We start from the raw sequence: 23,027 nt of genomic DNA, 5'->3' as shown, positions 1-23,027 counted from the left end.
TGACGTGTTTTTTTTTTTTTTTTTTTTTTTTTTTTTTTTTTTTTGTTTTTTTTTTTTTTTTTTTTTTTTTTTTTTTTTTTTTAATGCTCTATTCCTCTGCCTATCAGGACATATTCAGAGCCTTAAATGCATTTCTGGTGCCTGGCCTTAGCTTCTGGGCCAGGCAGTTTGCAGCCAGTGGAGGAGAAATTTTATTGTAGTCTGCCCCAAACATGCAGGATGACCAGCAATGGACAACAGTGTGAGCCAGCATGTGTTGAGCAGCAGCAGATTTACAGGAAACCAGTGCTTCCCGCTGCTTCCTCCTCTTCAAGGAGGCTGGTCTTGCTCTGGGTAGACACATAGTTCCTCTGTACCTAAAGTACAAGCTCTGGGTGTGTATTTCTCATTTCCATATGGCACCAATGAAGTGAGAACGTCCCTTTCAGCCTCTCCTCCACTGGCCCCTTCTTTGTGCCATGTCAGGTGATAAATTGACCAGCATGTCCCAGGTAAGGCAGCCCACTGATGCAGTGCAGCCTGAAAACCTAAGATTGTTTTGTATTTTAATGCATTCTAGATGATAAACTGTGGCTGCTGGCCACAGTGTTTAGGAATTTGTTTCCCCCATTTATTTGGCATAGAATGACATGTATTTGCTGCTCTATGTGTTGTGAATTGCTTTCTCTTTTCTCTTGCAGAAGTTCCATGGAGTTGGACTAAAATAAAGTTTTGGGATGTCTCTATTTGGATTAAAATTTGGAAAGAAGAAATTGAAAGGTGAGTGTGGTCTGTTAATGCCATTTTCATGGGGGCAAAGGAATGTAAATACAGCACACATGCAAGTTCCTGAGCTCCTGTTTGGGAGCATGTCTGGCCCAGAGCAAGTGGGGGAAAATATGCTTTCTTTCCTCTTCCTGCATTTCATACTGCCTTGGAGGAGTGCTGCAGGGTGCCAGTGAATGGGGGCATGTCTGCAACAGGACCAGCTACAGAGCTTGTGCACTGTCGTGACACATGACTGCCATGGGGAAGTTGGGTTTTGGTGGTTTTTTTTTTACAGGAATCCTTGGCAGGAGTGGGTGGATGAGCAATGCACATTGCAAAGGTCCAATGCAGTCTTTGGATGATGAAATGTACTGGTGCATCTCAAATTCTCTGTTCAATTTTAAGCCCCTCACAAGAAAGACTTTGAGGTGCTGGAGTGTGTCCAGAGAAGGGAAAAGAAGCTGGTGAAGGGTCTAGAGTACAAGTCTTATAAAAAGCATCTGAGGGAGCTGGAGAGTGTTTAACCTGGAGAAAAGGAGGCTCAGAGACCTTATTGTTTTCTAAAAGTACCTGAAAGGAAGCTGTAGTTAGGTGGGGGTCAGTCTCTTCTCTCAGGTAACAAGCAACAGGACAAGAAGAAATGGCCTCAATACTTCAGGGGAAGTTTAGATTGGATATTAGGAAAAATTTATTCACAGAAAGGGTTGTCAAGTATAGGAACAGGTTGCGCATGGCAGTGGTGGGGTCATCATCTCTGGAGGTGCTTGTAACAGATGTGTAGATGTGGCTTTTAAGGACGTGGTTTAGTGATGGAGTTGGCAGTGCTGGGTAAACAGTTGGATTTGCTGATCTTGGAGGTCTTTTCCAATCTAAACAATTGTGTGATTCTATTTTATGATGGCAATGGCCCAGATATTCCCTCCAATCAGAAACAGGAGGAAGAGTCAATTAGAGACATGGACCCTGAGAGCACACCCGTGTGTGCACCCTGAGAGACCCAGTGTGCAGTTTCTGGGGGGGATCCAGGTCTGCAGACATGGTGAAGAGGGAAAGTCTCTAGCCTTTCCTTTCAGGGTGTTCCCCTCTGTATTTGACGAATGTGGAACTACTGCCTACTTGTATTTTGACAAGAAATTCTTTTCCAACCTCTCCAAGCTCAGAGGACTGAACAGCTTTTTCCCAGGGGTTTATTTTTGCAATTGTGCTGCTATTTCCCCTTCCTGGACCAGGGCAGACTCTGAGCCCTGGTGTTAAGACAGGGGCATCCGTTTGCTTCTCTGACAGTCCCAGGAGAGGAGGTTGATATTGCTCCCAGGGAAGGATCTCTGCCAGCCCCAGATATTTTTTACCCCATCTTGGCTTTGCAGATGAGGGAGCACAGGTTTGTCTGTGAGCCACTGTCCACTCAGGGCACCCCCACTTGTAATGCAGTAGCTGTTCAGATTATCAAAGAGATTCTGTTGCTATATTAGGAAAGTGTTGTGTTTTGTCTGGGCCTGGGCCTGGGTTTTAGCAGGGAAGGGTTCAGCCCCCCACGCTCAAACAAATATTTGAGGAACTCTGATCTTCCTAGATATAAACCCTGTATTTTATTGGGAAGAATAATTTCTTTTCACATCCAGTCATCAGTTCAAAACCAATGAAGGCAAACTGGAAAAAGTTCAGAGGATAAAGGAAGCAGAAGTGATCAGGGAATGAGGAGCTTCCATAACAGGAAGCTGAGAGTGTTTTCTCCTCCTCTTGTGTTTTTAATTATTTTGCCTTGCATCCTCAAAGCTATGATTGCTCTTTGCCAACATTTAACTAGACGTGTTAACTAGAATGTTAACTAGAATGTCAGTGTTGAAGTGCTATTTTAATCCAGGAGTTCATGAGTCTTTGTGTTTGTAGAAGTCCAGAGGACTGTGCTGCCTGAGAGCAGGCAAGGCCCTCCCACAGGGAACATCCCATGTGCTCATCTTGGAGGGGCAGTACTGCTTATGGAAAGACCAAATTTCTGTTCCAAAAACAAAGCTGGATGACGTTTGACCTTGCTGAAGAGCCATGCTCATGATATGACTTTAATTGGAGGGAATGTTTTACCTCAGGCATCAGCTGCTGGACCCGGGATAAGGATTGCTCCAATGAGACCCAGCATTTTTCCCCAGCAAGGCATGGTTTCCACATGAGCTGAGGTGCAGGTGAAATATGATAGGTTTAGTTTAAGAGGACAGGTTACATGGTCTTAGGTTTCTTGGAGATAAGGGTTGGCTTTTTATAGTCTCAAGTTCTTTATAGAAGTTTATCAGGGGTGTAACTAAAACGCAGCTCACGTTGACACACAAAGATGCCTGGAGGAGACCAGTTGCTGGATAATGTCGGTGAAGCTGTTCCAGCTGAAGCAGGGAAGTACACCTCTTACATAAGCAGCAGAGGTGTTTCTATGGAAAAGGTGCCTGAGATCTTTTACACTGAGGTTTAACCTACAGTGAACATGGGTGGAAGGGGGGCACTTCTAGTTCATCAAATGTGTGGAAGGTTGGAGATGGCCGATTGTTGGAATCTGAAATGCAAGGAATTCTTAGAACTTTGGGCCTGTAAGCTAAAGCTTGGAATTAAACACAGGACTTGATCTGAGACCTTGGAAGAGGCTTCTGAATTTGAGTACTAGAAGTGAGAATGTGGATTTATAGTAGTTTAGAGTTTAAAATGTAGGGACAAAAAAGTACTTACAAACGTAAACAAGAAGTTTAGAATGTAGTACTGTAGGTTTGTGTATCATAACATGATAGGCAAAGAAAGCTTACACTGTAGCATGAGTCCCTAAGATGAAAGGAAAGATTTAAGGATTGGATCAAAACCATAAATATCCTTATTGGTAGTGCTTTATTGGTCAAGAAATCCTTAAAAGGTCAAGTAACTAGGCGTTTTGTGACCTTCTGAACCATGTAGTAAAGAAGTGAGCTGAACTCACCGTTCCTGTCTATGTAGAAGATAAAAAATATAAATCACACAATCAGAAACAACTCAGAGGTCCCATCTCTAACTCATTCAAAATTCCTTAAAAAATCCCCATAACTGGTGCCCTGTGATAACTGTGGACCATCTCTGTTCACTGGCTTCCTCCCATGGTGGTTAAGTTCATCATTGGAGCTTCATACCTCGAGGACAGGGATAGGCAGGTACTGTCCATCAAAAAACTGGGAATAGAGAGCAGGGAGAATTCATCTACACAGATGGAAAAGCAGTGATTACAGATGGAAGAGCAGTCATTACTGCAGTTTCGCCTCCATAAGCCCAGCCTCAGGGCACTGTGAGAGGAGGAAGGAGGTTATAAATCCAGCTAGGGCTTTTGGAAAGCTCCCCTGGGTTTTCCTTCTTGCCACTCACCAAGGCAGCTGGGCTTGGAGCAGGCAGGCTCTGGGCAGAGCTTGGCAGCTCGTGAGGAAGGCAGCCCATGACTGGCACATCTTGCTCAGCTGCCTTCTGGGATCCCCATTCCGATCCAATAGGAAGTGTCTCACCACAATAGACATCGAGTATGAAAAATGTATTTATTTTTACATAATTTCCCATGAGGGAAATAACTGTGAATTGAAAAACTTCTCAAAGTTCGTTTTGGAGCTGTATTTATTTTTATGATTTTTTGCATCACTTCCTATCACTGTGCATTGCTGTTATTAACAACATGTGCAATTGTGTTAAGCTGTGGTATTTACCAGCATGTCTAAGGGATACTGTCTTCTAGTAAAGGAAATTATATGTGCCATCTAGTCACTGTCAGACTAGTTTTCAAAATAAAAACAAAAGACCAAAAAAGCTGCTTTTTTTGGCATGCTAATATTAGTCAAAATATTGTGAACTATTATCAGAAATAAAACCAGGACACAGAGTGATATAAAATTCTAAATCAACTGTGGAGGGGGAAAAATCAGTTTTTCAAAATGAAGAAAAGACAATTTATACTGCTAATATATTTGAAAAATGTATATTTCATTCTGAAGTGGACTGAAACAAATATGAAAATACATAGATGCTTCTTGAGAATTAATTTGCTACCAGGCATTTTTGAGACATGATGAGTCCCCACCTCTGACCGGAGCCAGGGCAGGTGGCTGAGATATTGCCCGGAGTAGGAAAGGAAGGAAAATCAGAACTGGTGTTATTGCAGGAGATGGGAAAAGGGAAGATATGAGTAAACCTATGTCCCTTCCTAGAAAAACCTACATGAGAATATTTTCAGGTTTAAGGTTATCCATCACTTCTTCCACCTGTGTCCCAAGAGTGCTATTTGACCACAAATATTGTACATGCTGTGCAAATCTGGGGCATCCTTTTGGAGCTGTCTTTTCTTCTTTTCTCTTTTCTTATGGTGATAATAGAAAATGCTGCTTTTAGGAAAGGGCAGGGTCTACCGTTGAACTTTATGTTGATATTAAAAATGTACTAGACCTGAGGCAGAAATATTTCCACTTCACCCTCAGGGTTTTTTATTTCAGACCTTTCATCTGCTCTGTGATAATGGAGGAGGTCAGTACATCACCAAAGTGGGCCCTCTGTTAGTGGCCAGTAGCAAATTATTTTGGCTTTCTATACCAGGGATAAATGGAATGTTTTACTTGTGTGAGAAATTCCACTATGGGTGGTGTTTGTTTGATGCTTAGGAGGAGGCTGAGCTCAGTACCAATTGCCAAAGACACTGACCATGTCCACAAAAGTGTATTTATTGCATTTTATTTCTTCAGGAGGAAGGATGATTCTTGGTTTTTTGAGGCAAAAAGACATAATAAATATATTTATTTAATAATGGAGGAACAGGAAGGATGAAAGAGGGCTGAAGCCATTGATGATAGTGTCCCTGTAAGGTCATGATGTATGCTTTTTCTTCATTAAATGCCTCACACTCTGCACAGACTATTCCATTTCTGAGATGAAAATGCATGTGATTGCCAGCATAAATCCTCTCCAGCCAGAGCAGCCAGTGAGTGTACACAGAAGAGGGGGCATCTGTACATTACAAATGTGTGGGTTTGTAGCATGGAGTCCAGGGCAGCCCCCACTATGAGTCAATAAAAACCCACATTTGTTTGCCAGGCAGCTGAACATGTTCCTGCTCCGAGCTGGGCTTGGCTCTGACCTCCCTCTCCCTGTTTCCATCCCAGTGGTTTCTCAGTGCTGCTGCTGCCCCAGCTCACCGAACCCTGCCAGGCTCTGGCTGCAGTTCAGGGCAGGGACAGGCTTTGGTTTCGTGCTGCAGAGCAGCAGGTGCGCGGCGCCGCTCAGGTTACAGCGTGAGGGTGGCACTCGGGAAAGGAGGGTCTGACAAATGTCTGTGTGCCAGACTGGCTGTGAAATATAGGTATTTAACCACTATGACCCTCAGACCTGTCATATGGCTCTTTGCTTCATGTGTGCATCCTCTGACCCATATGAGAGGATGAACCTTTGGTGTGAAGATCCCTGGCTTTGGTTTTGGATGAAGTTCACTTGTTGCAGCTCTGATCCCAGAAAGGCACTGCTGTGTGATGAATGTGAAATTCTGTGGTACCAGTGCTGTAAGAAATAATCCGATTGTCTTTACCCCAGTGACAGGGACTCTACCCAGATACAGCACCTGCAAATCGAGACATTTGTTGCATAGTTATTTCACCTCAAATGATTGCAAAAAGGGGCAATTATTGCTTTAAGGTGCAAGGAGACTTTAGCTATTAGCTTGTATAATTACCTCCCAGTAGAAAAAGATTTTGGTTGCCTAACACAGTTTATGATGACTTGCCCTCTCCCATGGAGCTGCCTTTCAGTGGAGACTGTAATTCTCAGGTTCTTTGAGGGGAGGATAGAGGTAAATGATTCACCATGTCAGTTTTCAGTCTCTTGTGCACATAGAGGAGCAGTCCAGCAAAGACCAGAAAACAGGGCCAGGATTTGTCTGTCTGTCAAGAGGTGGCTGATCTCCTGCATGCTGGGTGTGAGGCCACAGCTGAGAGGTGATGCCAGAAGCTGAGCCACACAGTGATGATGAGGTGTCCAAAAGTAGGGGCAACAAAAGTTAGGAGGGAGATGGGACAAGGAGGAGGTGGCAGGAGACACATCATGAGATGTGTGACTAGAGGGGGTCTTCTGAGACCTCTTACAGCCTGTTGCAGTAGAGATCTGAATTACAGTCCCAGAAGGGTCAGTTCCCTTGGAACCAGAACAATCTGTTACAGCTTTCACAACTTGGTAATAGCTTTGCTAAGAACCACTCTATAAGGGAAGCTGGGGAGATGAGTCCAGCTCCTGGATGCCATTCTTTGTAGCTGGTCCAGGGCAGAGTTTTTGCTCTTGAGGTCACTTGTTTAAAGGGTGGAGGAGAGATTATTATATTCACAGTTTATGCTGTCTCTGTTCTGTTGTCAGGGTTAGTTACGCAGGCACTCCCCTAATTGGGCTGTGTTCATTTCGTGCATGGAGTATCAGTGCCTAGTTTGTATAGGACTTGGCAAAACCAGGCAGACCTTAACCTCCCATTTCTTGGAGCCACAAGACTCAATATCTACAAAACTTTTCCAATACCCTGTCGAAAGCATTTCTCTTGGCATATGCTCCTTAGCATAAACCAGAAACAAATTTCCAGGCTGTCTGACCAGATCTTGAATCTAACCTTTTGCAGGACTTTTCCATGCCGCAGTCCTAAAGTAAGAAGGCTGGTGGGCTGGCCAGTTACATTTATAGCCGATTTTTTGGCATGGGTTTAATTTTATTAAATACAGATGTTATTCTGAGGTTTAGCTTCTAAAACTGTCTGCCTGAGAAAACAGGCACTTTCCCAGTGACTTGGTCTCAGTGGTTAGACCAAGAACTGGGCACTAAGCCATATTTATGTACGCCGAGTTTCCACTGATGAATAATTTAAAATAGTTTTCAGTGGCAGTGAAATGATAACTTGGAGCACAAATACCATTCCTTCTTTCCAGTGAATGCAATTTGCAGAAGCAGAACATTTGATTTACTTAGAGATATATTAAAAAGTTTCAAGAAATGAAAAACTTCTCATCTGATATCCGTACAGCTTCGCCCTCCCTTTTTCCTCATTGCTTTCAGAATCAACAGGGCATGATAAGACACGCATGCTTGGATCTACAGCCAAAAAACCCTGAGTTATGGCTTCCAGGCAAAGCTGGTGTAATGCTTGACTTTTCTTAATATTTTGTTTATTGTGATCATCCAAGAGACTCCATTTCTGTCCAGACTGTTCCAGAAACAAATGGGAGTCATGTGGTCTGCAATGGTTGAGAACTGCTGGATTAGGAGGCAGCAGCAGGACCTCACAGTCCTCAGCTGGTAAAAGCCGCTGAGGCAGTGTTGCCCTGTGCATGTGGCCACAGTGGTTCTCCCTTGGTGTAGCCAGAGGACAGGAAGTTCTTGCTGATGCTGTTGGATGAGGCTGCCTGTGACATTTATTGTGGTTTATCTTGATTTAGCCAAAGGTATTGGCTAAAGGTATTCCTAAATACAAGGAATTAGCCTTGTATTTTGGCCTTTAGGGACACTGCCTTTGAGAGAGATGGATGGCTATGGCAGGCAAAGGCTCCATTCAGTTTTAACCAGGTTCACAGTTACCTGGGCCTTAAGAAAGGGTTATCACAGGAAACCTGCCCTTAGGTGCTGTATGGGAGTGCAGTGCCTTGATTCTCATTCCTGCTGTTTCATGTCCCACTGCCTCACATTTCTGTGCCATCCCAGAGCCGTTTGCTGCCATTAATGTTTCTCACATAAAAGCCACTTGGAGAGTGCATCTCTCACTGTTCTGAGAGGCTCCTTTCCCCCCTGGGGCACAGTGGGGAAAAGCTGACAAGTGTCAGCTTTTTTCTAAGTGCATTTGAGACTCTTGAGTTCAAAGCCATGTGTCAAGTGCCTCTTCCATGGCTGCAAAGACCTGGGGGGCAACCTGAGAAAGGGGATGGCTTCTTGCTCCCTCAGTGTGCCCTGGGAAGAGCAAAGGAGCTCAGGGCATGTTCAGCTGTTGCCTGCAGCACTTGGGTTTCTGCTTCTGCATACAGAACAGAAAGCCACCAAGGACTTCAGAAGCTGCCATGTGACACCGAGGCTCTCCAAAGCTTTGTCATCTATTCCTATTTACGTTAACACCATTTATCTTTTCTGGGGCACTTCTTCCAGGGCTAGGCTTGGAGCTCCTGAGGAGGGGATAAGGGTAGCACTTACTGTATGGCAGGAAACAGGCAAGTGTTGGGAAATTCTGTTTTTTCACAAATAGCTTTATCTTTCATCGGCTTTAAGGATACCAGTTGTTCTCAGGAAAATTCCTGAAGGAGCACACAACACAATAGTTGAAGCCCAGCAAGTCTGAACCTCTTGAGCTCTGCTTCTGTTTTCTTCTGGGACACCAGATAAGTGACTCTGATCTCTTGGTGCATTGGTCTCCCCATTGTGAAGATAAGAAAAATCTGTCTGAGGAAAGCAGTGAAGGATTAAGCACTTAGACGGTATTGAATGAAGCCACTGTGGTTCATCTGAATCATCTATTTGGGGCATATGGCAGCTGATTTCAAAATGACTGATACTGTTAGATGTGCCTGAAGCAGGAGAAAAGCACATTTGCCTGCTAACATAGCTTCACATTAGTAATTAGAGGACTTGATGAAAATAGCCTACAGACAGAGACCAAAAAATGGTGACCTGAGAAAGGGCTTAAAAATTAGGGATGCTGTGTATTTACAGGGTCATTGAAGGAAAAGGAGGAAGGCTAGCACTTCAATGCATTGGACAGCTTAGACTCCTGCTAATGCAAGAGTGAGCAAACAGGAAGAAGTAGATATCTTAACACATCATTTAATAGGTGTAATAGACACGTGCTGTGATAACTCACGAGACTGGAATATTAATAGAAAAGAATAAAACTAACTCTGTATGGTTAACAGAAGCTTTTCTTACATGACTACATGGTCTGAAATGCAGCTTGAAGAAAGAGATGAGCAAATTGCAGATCTCTTAATAATGCTACAAGGTAATGAACACAAGCATAGAAAACCAAGAAGGGCGGTCTTTTATGAAAAAAAGAAAAAAAAGGGAAAAAAAAGGAAAAAAAAGAAAAAAAGAAAAAAGAAAAAAAGAAAAAAAAAAGAAAAAATAGTTTTCTGAGAGGCAGGATATGGTGGCAAATGAAGAATTCCATCTATGCAGAGGCAGAGCTGGAGAGAATTGTAGAGGAACACGACCTACTCAGCTGGCACAGAGTTTTGGTGCAGAGGTGGGTAACATTTGGAGAGGAGAGGAAGTTGCTTCAGAAGTGATTCCCTCCAAAAGGGAGGGGATGGGAGGAGCTGGCTGGTCCTCTGAAAGCTGAAGGGAGTGTAAACAGGAATAGTTATGAAATGATGTGATGATACTTAGGAAAAAGTGACAGTGTGAAATTGTTTAACATTGACTTCAAGAAGGAAACCTTCAATAAATACGAAGAACTAATAGCTGAGACCTCATGGGGAGGAATCCTAGGGTGGGGGGAGAATTAGAGCTGTCATTTCCTTAAATAATTTATATTAAGGGGACATATATTATTAATTGATATTAAGGGCACATATATTATTAATTGATATTAAGGGCACATGTGTAAGTTATCACCTTTCAGAGAAAGGCTCAGAAGGATGAGTGAAATGGTGAAATCAGAAGCTCTCCATTTGCTTCAGACAAAGGAAGGATGCCTCTAGAAGGTGCAAACCAGTTTGTTTTATGCAGCACAAACAGTGTGGCAAAGGCTCAAAGTGAGAAAAGGCTATCAAGGACATAAAGGGCAATAAAAGTTGTTCTGAGGCGTTGGGGTCTCTGGGGAGGCTCAGTGGAAAAAGCCTAGCAAATAAAGCTAAGAAATCAGAGGGGTTTTGTTGTGGTGTGTTTGTTGGTTTTTTGGGGCTTTTTTTTTGTTTTCCTTTTTTTTTCCTCTAGATATCTAACATAATACTTGCCAAAAGCAGGGGAGAAAGGGATAGGTTTTGGGCTGGAATAAAGAGAGAATGGGTTGACTGGGTAAGGTAAAGCATGCCCTGGAGCAGTTCTGCCTTTGAGAGTCTGGCTCACAGGCAGGCAAAGTTCAGAAGACTGGGAAGAGAGCAAGCACAGGGAAAAGAGAAAAGCTGAGCAATTATAGATGTATTGGCTTCACTTGAGTAAAGGTTAAAACAATACAGCAAACCACTTCAAAGTAACTAGGAGTGTGTGTGTGGGGAAGAGATGATTAACAGTCAGCAGTCCTGAAAAACTGCATCAAACCAAAATTAATTCTGTTTTAGTGGTAGCTGGAGGGCTATTGAAAAAGCCTCAGATAGCTGCCATGTATCTTGACTGTCACTTGTGGCATTTTTACAAGTAAACTGGAGATACATGCTTGAGATAAAATCACAAAACAGTGAGTGCCAGATTTTTCAGAAAAAATAGAAGACATTAACAATAGATATTGATGACTGATAAGGAAACTTGAAAGATTCATCAGGGGTATATCCCATCCTGAGTCTGGTATTCAATATTTACTTCTACATCTTGGCTGACAGAATAAAGAACACAGTACATCTGTGAATGGCAACACTCTGGCAAGAGCTACAAGCACACTGAAAGATGGGATTGGAATTGACTGGTTGGAGAAATAGTCTGAAAGAATTTGGAAGCAGTTCAGCAAGGACAAATGAAAGATTTGCATTGCCTGATGAGACATCCGGCTCTGCCAGAAAGGATCTGCCAAAATGGATCATATTCTAGGAAGCCATCCTCTGTGTGCTGGTGGTGCATAAGGATGTTACTTTTAATCACTCCTGGGTGAATTCTTATGCATGATGTGCATTGTCTGCAAGGAAAATTATATGTCCCTTGTGCCGTGGTCAGCTTTGGTAAGGCCTCAGCTGCAAACCATGGCCCATTTTGGGGATCCATCCAGAATGGGCTGAACTAGCTGGGAAGCCCGCTAGAGACCAAGGGTGATGTTCCTTCAGATGGATTAATGCATAAGAAGTGGCTGAAGAAACTGAAGGAGCTGCTTACCCTTGGGAAGGCTAGTGTAAGGCCTTCAGTATGTAGTGAACTTGGAATCACAGAATCCCTGCACAGAACAGCCCCAAGAACTGCAGCTCGTTCCTGAGAACATTGTCCAATGTTTCTCCAGCTCTGTCAAGTTCCATGGGGAGCTGTTGCAGTGCCCAACCACCCTCTGGGTGAAGAACCTTTTCCTGATATCCAACCTAAACTTCCCCTGACACAGCTTCAGGCCATTCCCTCTGGTCCTGTCATTCCCTGGGCACTCAGAGGGGAGATCAGTGCCTGCCCCTCCTCTTCCCCTCCTGAGGAAGTTGTGGACAGCGATGGGGTCTCCCCTCAGTCTACTCCTTCCAGGCCAGACAGACCAAGTGACCTCAGGTGTTCCTCATATGGATACCCCTCAAGTCCCTTCACCATCCACATGAGCCTCCTTTGGTCTCTTTCTAATAGCTTTTAGACCTTTTGTACACTGTGGTGCCCAAAACTGCACACAGGACTCAAGGTGAGCCTGCACCAGTGCAGAGCAGAGTGGGACAATCCCCTCCCTCAACTGTCTGTACTCTGCATCCTTGGCAAGTAGCACAAGGAACTTAGGGGAAGCAGAAGACCACCTTTGACCCTCCTGAGAGAAGACAAAACCTCTTGAAATTGAAGTAATGAGTTTTATGTTAGATAATGCAGGGAAAAACTGCCCTAGGGTAAGGAGACTTCAGTCCTGGAATAGGCAATTGAAGAACAGCTGTTGCTGGAGTTTTTAATGTTATTTTTGGGGAAGACAGGCAAGCCCCTGCTTTGAGGTAAAGGACAGATTTGATGACCTTTTGATATTCTTCCAGTAAGTTTTGATTTCATGACAGCTGTGGGGATGGTGTCTCATCAGTGGAATGATGCTCAGAAATGCACCTGCACTGGAAGAAGGGCACCAAGTGTAGGCTGATGGCAAAAGCTCCAGAGACTTCAGGGGGAAGAGAAGGAGCAGAGCAGGAAGAGTGAGCACCACCAGCTGAGTGGGAGCTCCTACCCAGAAGGTGAACAACCTGACCAGGCACTGGCATTGCAGCAAGTGGTGTGTGGAGGAGACTTGTTCCATGGTGTTAAGAGTGCCGTGGTGCCAGTCCACAGTGCAGCTCCATCAGTGTCACCAGCCACCCCAGGTCCCTGGCATGGGGCTCCCATTCGCTGTGTCGCTCCCTTCTAGCAGCTCTGCTTGCACTTTGTGATGCTCCACTCACGTCTGTATTGACTCTGCTTACCCTCACACATGATTGATGTGTTTCCTTTTCTTTGCAGAGGAAGAGAGACAACTTCAAGCAAACAACCGGGATTTTAATCTGCAGTTTGAATATGCTGTAAGTAACCAGTGTGTGTTGTTTCATGCAGATGTAGCCGCAGATGTAGCTGCATCTGTTTCATGTCTCAAGTGTTGTTTCAAAGGGGTGAACAGAACTGCATGCCAGCTATGGCTCTGCAAACCAGGCAAACAAAAGCCAGATGAACCATCAGAGGTGGATTGCTGCTAAGTCAGCCTGAGAAATGGGCAGCTGAAGGAGATCCAGTTCTGGAAAAGCATGGCACAGCGACTTTGCACACTTACAGAAAATTATTCGTGAGTCAAAGCATTTCCAGGCTCCAAGGCCTTTCAATAATGGAACTTGGGGGGAGCTTTCTGTGGAAATTTGTCTCCATTTAAAGTAAAACATGAAAGGAAATGTGTCAGTTCCTCAGCTTTTGCAGTGAAATCATCTCTGTCAGGAAGGTTTTGGATCTGGCCCTTGTGGGATTCTGCCAGCTTTTCTGCCAGATTCCTAACACTCAGGTTCACTTTGTGCCATGAAATCTGTGATTCCAAAGTGCACCTTGACACAGGCTGGCTGCATCCCAGGGCTGCCAGGCTAATTTGCCAGGGAGCCCCTTGGGCAACTTCATTTCCAAAGCCTGTGGACCATTGTTTGATGCAGAGGAGGGCTAGCTCAGCCTCTAGATCTGTCCTGCCTGCAGGGGCATCCCCTCTGTGAGGCTGCCCTGAAGCTGCATTCCTTCAAAGTGTTTGCAGCTGCTAATTAATACCGAAGTGAATTTTGTGAATTTTTGTCCTCTGAATATCTGAATTCCAGTGGTGAAATTAATACTTCAATTACTTGACAGCTCTTTGAATCATGTTTTGGTTTAGGAACATCACAACTATTTTCTTGGCAAGAGGTGAAAACACTAAGCATTTTAGAACACACTAATTTCTTGTGATGGGGACAGTATGACTTGCCAGCAGGTTTGACTGATGTCAACATGTGGTTTTCAGCAGTTTTCAGCCACAAACATGGGTTAGAGAGTCCCAGGGTCCAGAGCTGCTGCATGTGTCCTGAATATGAAATGCATGGCAGTTAATACATGTGAAGTACCATGCAGCATGGATGTCTTATCAAGACTGGTGATTTGACACTGGGGAAGTGAACTTGATTTGCACACAACCTGCCAGTAGTGTGCTGTGATGGTTATTATCACTACACATGGTTTTGTCATCTTCCACTGAATGGTTGCAAAGTGCAGTAGTGGGACAAGAAAGTAGGAGGGAGATGGGCAGGTACCTCAGGATAGAGACAACAAGCAATTCTTCTGGTTCCATGCCTAATTCTGTGAAAAGCCATTCAGAAAACTGACTTTGCATGACAGTGCTTCCCAGCTGATTGCTTGATTGCGCCCAAGGGTTTGCAAATAGCCACAATTAAGTAGACAATTTTGAGAACACTTCAGAATTTCGTTAAGTCTGCGATTAGGTGATAAAGTGAAGGCAGCCAAAAAGCCAGCTCAGTATAATTCGTTAAAACTTGGCAATGAGTTTTGGTAATCATGCCCCTCAGTCAGCTATGGGCCATGATTTCTGGAGTCCTGTGCAGACTGAGGCTTGGGAAATTCAGGAAACTGCCCAAAAAGAGTCAAGCCTTGAAGCAGCGAGTGGATGGTGAGGTACTAACAGACTTTAGATAGTGATGCAAGAACTTCCCTAACTGTAGAGGACTGCACAACATGTCCTGGGCTGCTTATTTTCAATAAGTCCTCGCAAAAGTTCAATTTATTAACTCCACGTTACTAGGGTGTATGGAAAAAACTAAACTTGCTCATAAGTTACATCACACCCCATGCTGTAGATTGATGATGAATGTGGAAATGACAAAAAGGGAGATCGTGTCCTGGCATCCTCCCATAACATATCCATGGTGCTTCTGAAAGTTAGCTCTTCCAGGCAAGGGTTAAATTTGGGTACCTTCCTCACATTCAAATTTGTCTCGTCATGGTGGGGTTGCTCTGCTAAGCACTAGGATGTGGTTCGGGGGGAAAGGACCACTAAGATCCAAAACAAACCCACGAATATAACAAAGCTTTAAAACTATTTTAGAGACAGTGAAAGTCACAGGACTGAGTTTCAGATTTCTTGGTAACTTAAGGCCACATTAGCCATAAAACCTATAGAACAGGTTCTTGCAACAAAGCTAGGTGAGGCGGTAAATGTTTCTTTAGGGTGAGGCACTTGCTGAGAAAGGCCAATAAGGAAAAAGAAAGGGAAATGCAAGCCTAGATGTTGCATATTGACTTACTGGCGCGGCCAGGCTTTCTGTCCCACCTGCTGTGAAGATTTGAGCCTTTCACTAAACGGGTGGTGTCTATTATGTAGGCATAGATCAAAGGTACAGAGGTGCATTGTCCCTCTTTATCACAGCAAGAGCAGGGAGGTGGGAAAGTACAACCAGAGGTGGGTGTGTTGTCCTTGAATATATCCCCATTCTTGGTGGGACTTTGTCCCTTGCCGGTGCAAAGTCTCCAGGGTATCTGTGAAGGGAGAAGAGACGAACTGATAAAGACTTGAAAACTCTATTGTGTGCGGAGTCTGACATCAGCTCTGGCAGCTGCTGAAAGGTGGCCCTCCTGGAATGAAGCAAGACTCCCGAATGGCTCAAACCAGCTTTGCAGGAACCTGGTACTGCACCGTGGAAAGCCATGTCTGCCACGGCATGCAAAGGCATGTCCACCTCCATCACTCTACAACTTCAGGAGACTTCAGAGGGCGAATTCCCTCCCCGAGCTGTCAGAAAATACAGCAGATGCTAAACTGCAGCGTGTCCCTGCCTGCCACACTTCTCCAGCCATGAGGCCTCAGTAGTTGGGGAGAAGGTTAGAAAAATTAAACAAACTTTAAAACAAAGTGCTGTGCAGTTAACTGGAAGGGCTGAATGTGAAGGTATGAACACTACCCACCAGCTCACAAAATTAGTAAGGAATGACTCAGAAACAAAGTGTGAATGAGTGGCATGAAAAGGCACTTAGAGCAGCACAGGAAAGGGCTCAATATAGGTCAGTAAAAATGAAAAGTCAAGTCCTAATCCTGTGTTTATTCACAATGCAGACAGAAAGATACTTCCTGAATTCAGAAAGAGGTTTGTTCTGTGTAAAAACTGAAATAAAGTGGAAAGCAGGGTGGCAGATGTGGTATAGCAAGATTTAAGAACTTTATTCAACTTAATCTGTCTGCATTCATCCCAACACAGCTACAGAGGGGACAGCCTCTGTGTGTCCACCACGATGGGCTCTCCATCAACACTCTAGAGAGGAAAATCTCTTCTGAAGACTTTTAATGTTGATCTGATCCTAGTTCCTTTTTAATTCTTTGCTTTCACATTGGAATTTAGCACAGCTGCACTGGGACGTCATGAAGGGCTGCGAAAACAACTTTGAAATTGGCTTTCAGACAATAGAAAGGAAATGCAAGGCCTGTGAGTCAATGACAGATTTCACCTTGGATCAGGACCCAGGGTCAAGCCAGCATTCTTTCATCAGGACCAGCAGCAAGGGGGCTGCTTGGACTCGGGTCACCTGATGAAGTCTCTAGTGAAACAGGAGGGATGTATATAACTTCCTATAGCCAATACACATTGCCTGGGCTGGATCAGCAGCTGGGTTCTTATCTGTTAGAAATTTAATTGGAGAGCAGGGAGCTCTGGTAATGGCTCAGACTCTGCTCCACCTCCTCTGGTTGCATGTTTTGATCTCAGAATGCTACCTGGTGGGTGATCCTCAAGGTCCTTATCAGCATGATCAGGGTCCTGGCACCAGCTGCCCTCTCTTCCTGTCTCAACCTGTAAATGTCCCCCAGTGTCCCTCAGGCTCAAGGCAGAAGGGGGTGTGGTCTGAGGAAGTGAAAAATGGTCTCAGTAGTCCCCGAAGGAATAGCTGCAGCAGCAACCTGCACTGCTCTTTAGTGAGGTGTAAGTTGGGTCCATCTAAAGAGCGCTTGAGGCACTGTCAGGGAGCAGTCAGAGCAGGGCTGACTGGGAGAGGGGGCAAGCTGGAAGTGGAGGTGATCCAGCTCAGGCAGAGCTCCCACTGACCAGGGTGCAGTCCTGCAGCATCTGGCTGGCAGGGACAGGGCAGAATGCTGGCGATGGGGTCCATCCTGACCATTCCAGACAAGGTGAGGTCATGAACCAGGTCCAGGGCCCTCTTAGGGAGCCCAGGCAGAAGTGGTGAGAGACAGGGCTGAAGACAAATCTATACCAGAGGTCCAAGGTCCATCAAGGAAGTAGAACTGGATAGATATATCAGGGAAACAAGGACAGATGACAGTCTGGAGTTGGGAACTTCTACAACATAGCTCAGGTGAGGATAGAAGGCTCCTGGCTGAGCTTAAGTGAACTCCTGAGCTCTGCACAGGGCTTGTGGCTAGAGTCATCAGGTGAGGTCAAGGTCCTCAAGGCATATCAGGCCCCTGAGAAGCACATAAAGATTGAGCTGTGCCAGATGTGGTCTTCAGTGAAGTCCATAGATGCCTTTGGATCAGGTCTTCCGCTCTTCATCAGATTAAGTCTCATGGAGAGAATACTCCTACTGCACTGGTTGGGAGTCTTGTTGTGTGAGACCATAATGAAAACAAAACAGTGGTTTGGAGTTTGTCTCCTTTGCACCACTCATCAGGGCTCTGCCCTCCCCTTCCTTCCTCCTTCCTGACAGGCAGCAGCTTCAGGTACTGAGCCGAGCCAGAGGGAGAGCACAGTGTTGGTTGAAGGGGATGCCTAAGAGACAAGAGCTTTAGGTTGTTGTGCTTGGCTTGTCTGTGAGCAATGACACGACGTTACCAAGCCATGCCAGCCCTGTGCACCACCATGACAAGGACGCTTACCACACTGATGATTAACTGCTCAGTAATGGGGTGACACCAGACTGCAGGAACAACAGGAAAACACAACCAGTGATCATGCTTTCCTACAGATTTTCATGGCATACACAACATGTGATGAGATCCTGGAACTCACTTCATTAGTGCTGTCAAGTGAGGGACAAGGGGTTGCATATGTAAGACATTCCTATCCTTTTTCTGTTTAAAGAAAAGAAAAATGGGGGAGAAAAAAAAGAAAAGGGAAGAAAAGAGAACTGTGCTTTGGAAATTGGCATTTTTATTTCTAATGTTTGGCCTGTCTGTTACTCCTGGGAGTTTACTTTTGTACAGAGACTTTTACAGGGACCAGATTAACACCACCACATCCTTTTGGCCTTTATCAGTCTTCTGTTGAGCTGGGACTGCTGCCTAACATCAGGAATAAGTCAGTGAACTTGGGAGTCTTAAAACTGATCTGATCTGACTGTTCTGTACTCCCTGTGAAAACAAAGCCTTGGTGCCATATTATGCACTGTTACATGAGTTTATTAAAATTTTTCATGAGCACATTCACAGCCCTGTGATCATATTTCTGCTTATGGCTTCTGTGTTCTTTCCAATGGCACTGCTGCAGTTAAACAGAGCGCCATGGAATTGCACTTCTGCCACCTCCTTGGTGAGGCTTTACCAAAACACCTGGGAAAGACATTTCTGCTGCTCAGCTGTTCCATTGATCTGTGCTACACAAGTACCAACAGAACTGCTAAGTGCTGTGGCATGACACTTCCCTGTGGGGTCACCAAAATCTTGCTAAAATTTACCTGGGGCTAGGTTGTCCAGCTGCTGGGAACTATTATGTCACTGAGCCAGAGGTATAAATTCAGAGGGTCAATACCTTGCCATGCACTTTAGCCCCTGTAATCTAGCCACAAAAGCATCAGTGTCTCTTATTTCCAGTGACTTTTATGGCAAGGAGATGATTTGTTTGCTCAGCGATCTAAGGTAGGAGCCATCTGCTGAGTTTTGCTTGCTGTTGGACGTCACAGGCGGGCTTCTGCAAACACCCCCAAAGTAACAGCTCATCCGCCAGATCTGGACTTGTGTAACTGTGGAGAGATGAGCACTATTCTTAGGGACAGCATTTTGGTGGAGTCACACCTCCAGGAGGTGTGAATCTAGCCCCTGAAAAGAGCAGATGAGAATAATCCCTCACCCACAGACAACATTGCTCTGGTGTCAAACTTCGCATCTGGAGAGCTCCAGGCTGCCTGTGGGTAACCACGCTCAGACCTGCTCATTTAGGACACAGGTGCATGCAGGGACTGCCCTTGCACAACCAGAGCTCTAGGGGAGATCAGGGAGTAAATGTAAAGCTCCCCATCCCCATCTTTGTGCTCAGCCCATAGAACTGCTCTTCTTAGCTGTTGGTTTTAATGAATCTATAGGAAAACCAGAAGTTTCAGTAAGGCCTCTCAATACCTAATTGCTGTTACAAAGATTATTCCTCTCCATGACTTTTTCTCTATGGGAGTCTCCCCCGCTGAAGGCAGAGTGTGGGCACAGTGAGGCAGATGATGTATTAGAGGCATTGCTTGTGAAATGATGGCTGCATGTGGACCATTTAATGCACTGCAGTGATGCAAGCTCCTGCAGGCTCCCTCCCACCCCAGAGTCAGGCTCTGGTCCAGCTCTAAAGAGTGACAGGGTTTGATGATGTTGAGCATCACAGAAGAGGATAAGATCAAGAGCAGAGGCCAGCTGAGATTTCCCTGTAGCTGTCAAAGCACACAGCCCTGTAGTATTGCCTGAAAACATAATCAATACCTGAGAGAATTGGCTTTGCTCAGCCTGGAGAAGAGAAGGCTTCAGGGTGACCTACCTGTGACCTTCCAGTGCCTGAAGGGAGCCCATAAGAATGATGGAGAGGGACTTTTTACAAGGGCATGTAGCAGACAGGGCAAAGGAATGGCTTCAAAGTGAGCGTGGGTTTAGATTAGATACTGGGAAGAAATTATTTACTGTAAGGGTGTTGAGGCACTGGCACAAGTTGCCAAGAGAAGCTGTGGGTGCCCCTTTCCTGGAAGTGTTCAAGGCCAGGCTGGAGCAACTTGGTCTGGTGGGAGGCGTCCCTGCCCATGACAGGGATAGTTGGAATGAGATGATCTTTAATACTCCCTCCAACCCAAACCATTCTATATTTCCATGATTATGTGATACCTTGCATAGTGCTTCAGCTGTATCTGTGATGTGGAAATGCAGAGTTTTGATTTGGAAAGGCTGAAGTTTTCTCTAGTTTGTCATAGTAATTTGCTATTGCTATGTCTTTAGCCCCTGAGGTCTGTGAACAAGTTATGTGTTTAATTAGAAATATTTATAGTAATTACAAGTTCTTTTATTCCTGGTGATTAATTTTAATTATAGATTCTAGAAAAATTAGAAGATTCATGATAATACTCCCTGTTCTTATCCTCAGGTCTAAAGTGCCCTAATGTCCCAAAAGACAATATGTGCCCAACAATATAATGATCCTGAACAACTATGGAGAAAACAGTGACTATCCAGATTCCTGCAGTTAAGCATTTGGAAGTTGTTATGTCTGGGGTTTTTACCATGCCTAATGGCAATAGGAAATAAAATGAATGGCTGTGGTTCATTCAATGATTTTCCTGACGTAATTAATGGACAGAAATAGAAGTCAGGAATTGAAATAAACCACTCCCATTCTTTTCTTATTCCCTTCTGAGATTTTTGCAGGCAAAGATCTATAAACTTTATCTAGAGTGTTTACTGAGTAGTTTTTCCCATGTTATATGCAACCCTCTGAAATCTGTTGACGCACAAAGGTCAAGTCCCCTGCATTTACTTTTTCCTGCAGCAGCAATCTTCTGGGGTTTTTTTAAAGTAATTGGTCATAATAGTTGTCCTCGGAATAGTGGGCAGATTTCTTTATTTAGATTCAGCTTTCATTAAAAAAATTGCTAGACTGTGTGCCTGATGGACACAGTCTTGTCAAGCTATTTAGTTCCTAGTATGCTGGGTTTGCAGAGGATGCCATTTTTCCATTGCTTCTGTTTCAGCAGTGTCCATGGAGCCTGTCCATGATGCATACCCCATGGTTAAGGATTTTGAAATAAACCAAATTTAACTACACATCATGGCATAGACAGAGTTAACCACACATGCAGGTAGCTGCATGATACCAAGAGACAGGCAATATTGTATATATGATGATCACAGATAAATATATTTTCCTGCTGGAGTCCAGTCAAGAGGAGGATTTGGCTAGCTCTTCTATGAAGGCTGTTTTAATTTCTGCCCTTTTAGAGATTTACTCATTTGGCTTGTCCAAGGGATAAAACATGATTTTAATGCTGAAGAGCATACGCTGTACTGTGTGTCTGAAGGTAGAGAAATCCAGTAACTGCCAAAAACGGAATAGCTTCCCCCACACATACCTTTCTGTGGTAACCTGAAATAATTGGTTTAGTGCTGGAAACATGGTGATGCATGTCAGTGTAGATGTCGAGATCCCGGATTAATGCAAGGATAAGAAGTGGGCTGTGATTCATACTTAGTAGCTTCTGTCCTCCCACCAGCTTACCAATATCTAAAGGCTATTACAAATACCACATCACCATTTTCTCTCCTGTTGAACCAGCATATTTATTATGGAATTCAGGTGTGCTTCATTCAGCCTTGTGCTGTCACACCTTAGGTTCCCTGGAAGGGGGTTAATGGGCATTGTATGGAGAGCTTCTAGGGGGAAAAAATTAAGGTGTTCTCACAATGGGGGGGATTCATCCTTCCAGAACTAAACCTGGACCTGTTAAACATCGTATGAAAAGATGGTCCAGCACACCTGAAAACTAAAGGGACAGCAGCAGCTGGTAGGTCAGTAGGATGCATTTAGCATGGATGGCTGGTGGCACATATTGGACCAGACTGGTCAATCATCTTTGGGGAAGAAAATACCCCATTCTGCAATATCAGGCTTAGGTCTTTCTGTGGTTTGCAAAAGACAGACTGGGGAGCAACCACTTCTTGTGGCTGGAGGGGCCACCCAAAATTAGAAAAGGAAACTGGAAATAGGGAACAGAGCTGCAGCTCACTTACTGAAACAGTGAGCTCTTGTATTAGTGGCTGTTTGCACAACACCACATCCAAATGATTTTTGTGGAGTAGAAACAAGCCACCCGTTGAAGCTGCTGAGCTGAAAGTTTGCTGAATGAGCTGAAAATGATAATAATAATGTCATATTCTGCTCCCGAGAGGATGTATACCTCCAGTAGGGTTTTCCAGCCAATGGGTATTTCAAGCATCTGACAAAAAACATCAGAAAAATTGTTGTCTTCTGGTTACAGTTCTCAATTTTCTTTGTGCACTGTGTAAGTAAGAAGACTATTGATAAAGGGAAGATGTTGTGAGCAACAACATACAAGTTTATCTACCTGCAGCAGCACTGGTATAAGCCAAGCATCATGTTTTCACCCATTCCAAGAGGAATTCTCTGTTTATCCAGACTTGGCATGATTGTGTGGTGGAAAAGGAAACGCTTTTTGACCTGCTGTTGGGAACAATGCTATTGCTAAATATAAGCAAGTAAGACACAGTTGAAATGTGTTGTGCTGTAATTTTGTTTCCTGTTTTACCAATCCTTATTTTCATTTTTTCCCCTACAGAACAATTCAATTAAAACATCGAAATACAATTTCTTCACTTTCCTGCCTCTCAACCTGTTTGAGCAGTTTCAGCGAATAGCCAATGCTTACTTCCTTTTCTTGCTGATTTTGCAGGTATGAAATCACTGTGTTGTTTCCAGCAGATTGTTCTCTGTCATCAAAGCCAGTCTATGTTTGGCAGGTGTAATGAAGTGCAAACTATAGTCCTGGTGTGAATTAGCATCTTAGTAAAATCTTACAGTACATAGAAAGTAGGACAGAAAAAAGCAATTTTCTCTTTTACTTTTGCATATAAGGGTTTGAACTAAATGAAGGAAAAAAGTTAATTAGTTTTCAACAAATTGTGCAACTTTTTCATGCCCCCTGCCCTACTATCCCTTTGTGTCTACCTCTCAGTGCTCCTGGCTGTCCTCAGATTTGCATTACTTATTCATCCTGTAGTGTAAAGCCAAGCTGTC

At 44.2% G+C, this 23,027-nt stretch overlaps 1 protein-coding gene across 4 annotated transcripts in view; it reads left to right on the top strand.

Moving 5' to 3' along the window:
* Positions 1-23,027, top strand: part of LOC115915492 (phospholipid-transporting ATPase ID-like) — a 72,011-nt gene that overhangs the window by 7,033 nt on the left and 41,951 nt on the right. For 3 of the 4 annotated variants that reach the window (XM_030968948.1, XM_030968946.1, XM_030968945.1), the window contains 3 exons: positions 681-759; positions 13,039-13,097; positions 22,570-22,683. In XM_030968948.1, coding sequence (XP_030824808.1) covers positions 717-759; positions 13,039-13,097; positions 22,570-22,683 — 216 coding nt within the window. In that variant the 5' untranslated portion in view covers positions 681-716. Of the gene's footprint in view, positions 1-361; positions 492-680; positions 760-13,038; positions 13,098-22,569; positions 22,684-23,027 lie in introns of those variants that run through there. The other variant, XM_030968947.1, reaches the window with a different exon arrangement.

This window comes from Camarhynchus parvulus, chromosome Z, assembly GCF_901933205.1.
Source record: "Camarhynchus parvulus chromosome Z, STF_HiC, whole genome shotgun sequence".
NCBI classification, from domain to species: Eukaryota; Metazoa; Chordata; class Aves; order Passeriformes; family Thraupidae; genus Camarhynchus; species Camarhynchus parvulus.
This window is presented reverse-complemented; position numbering and strand designations above follow the sequence as displayed.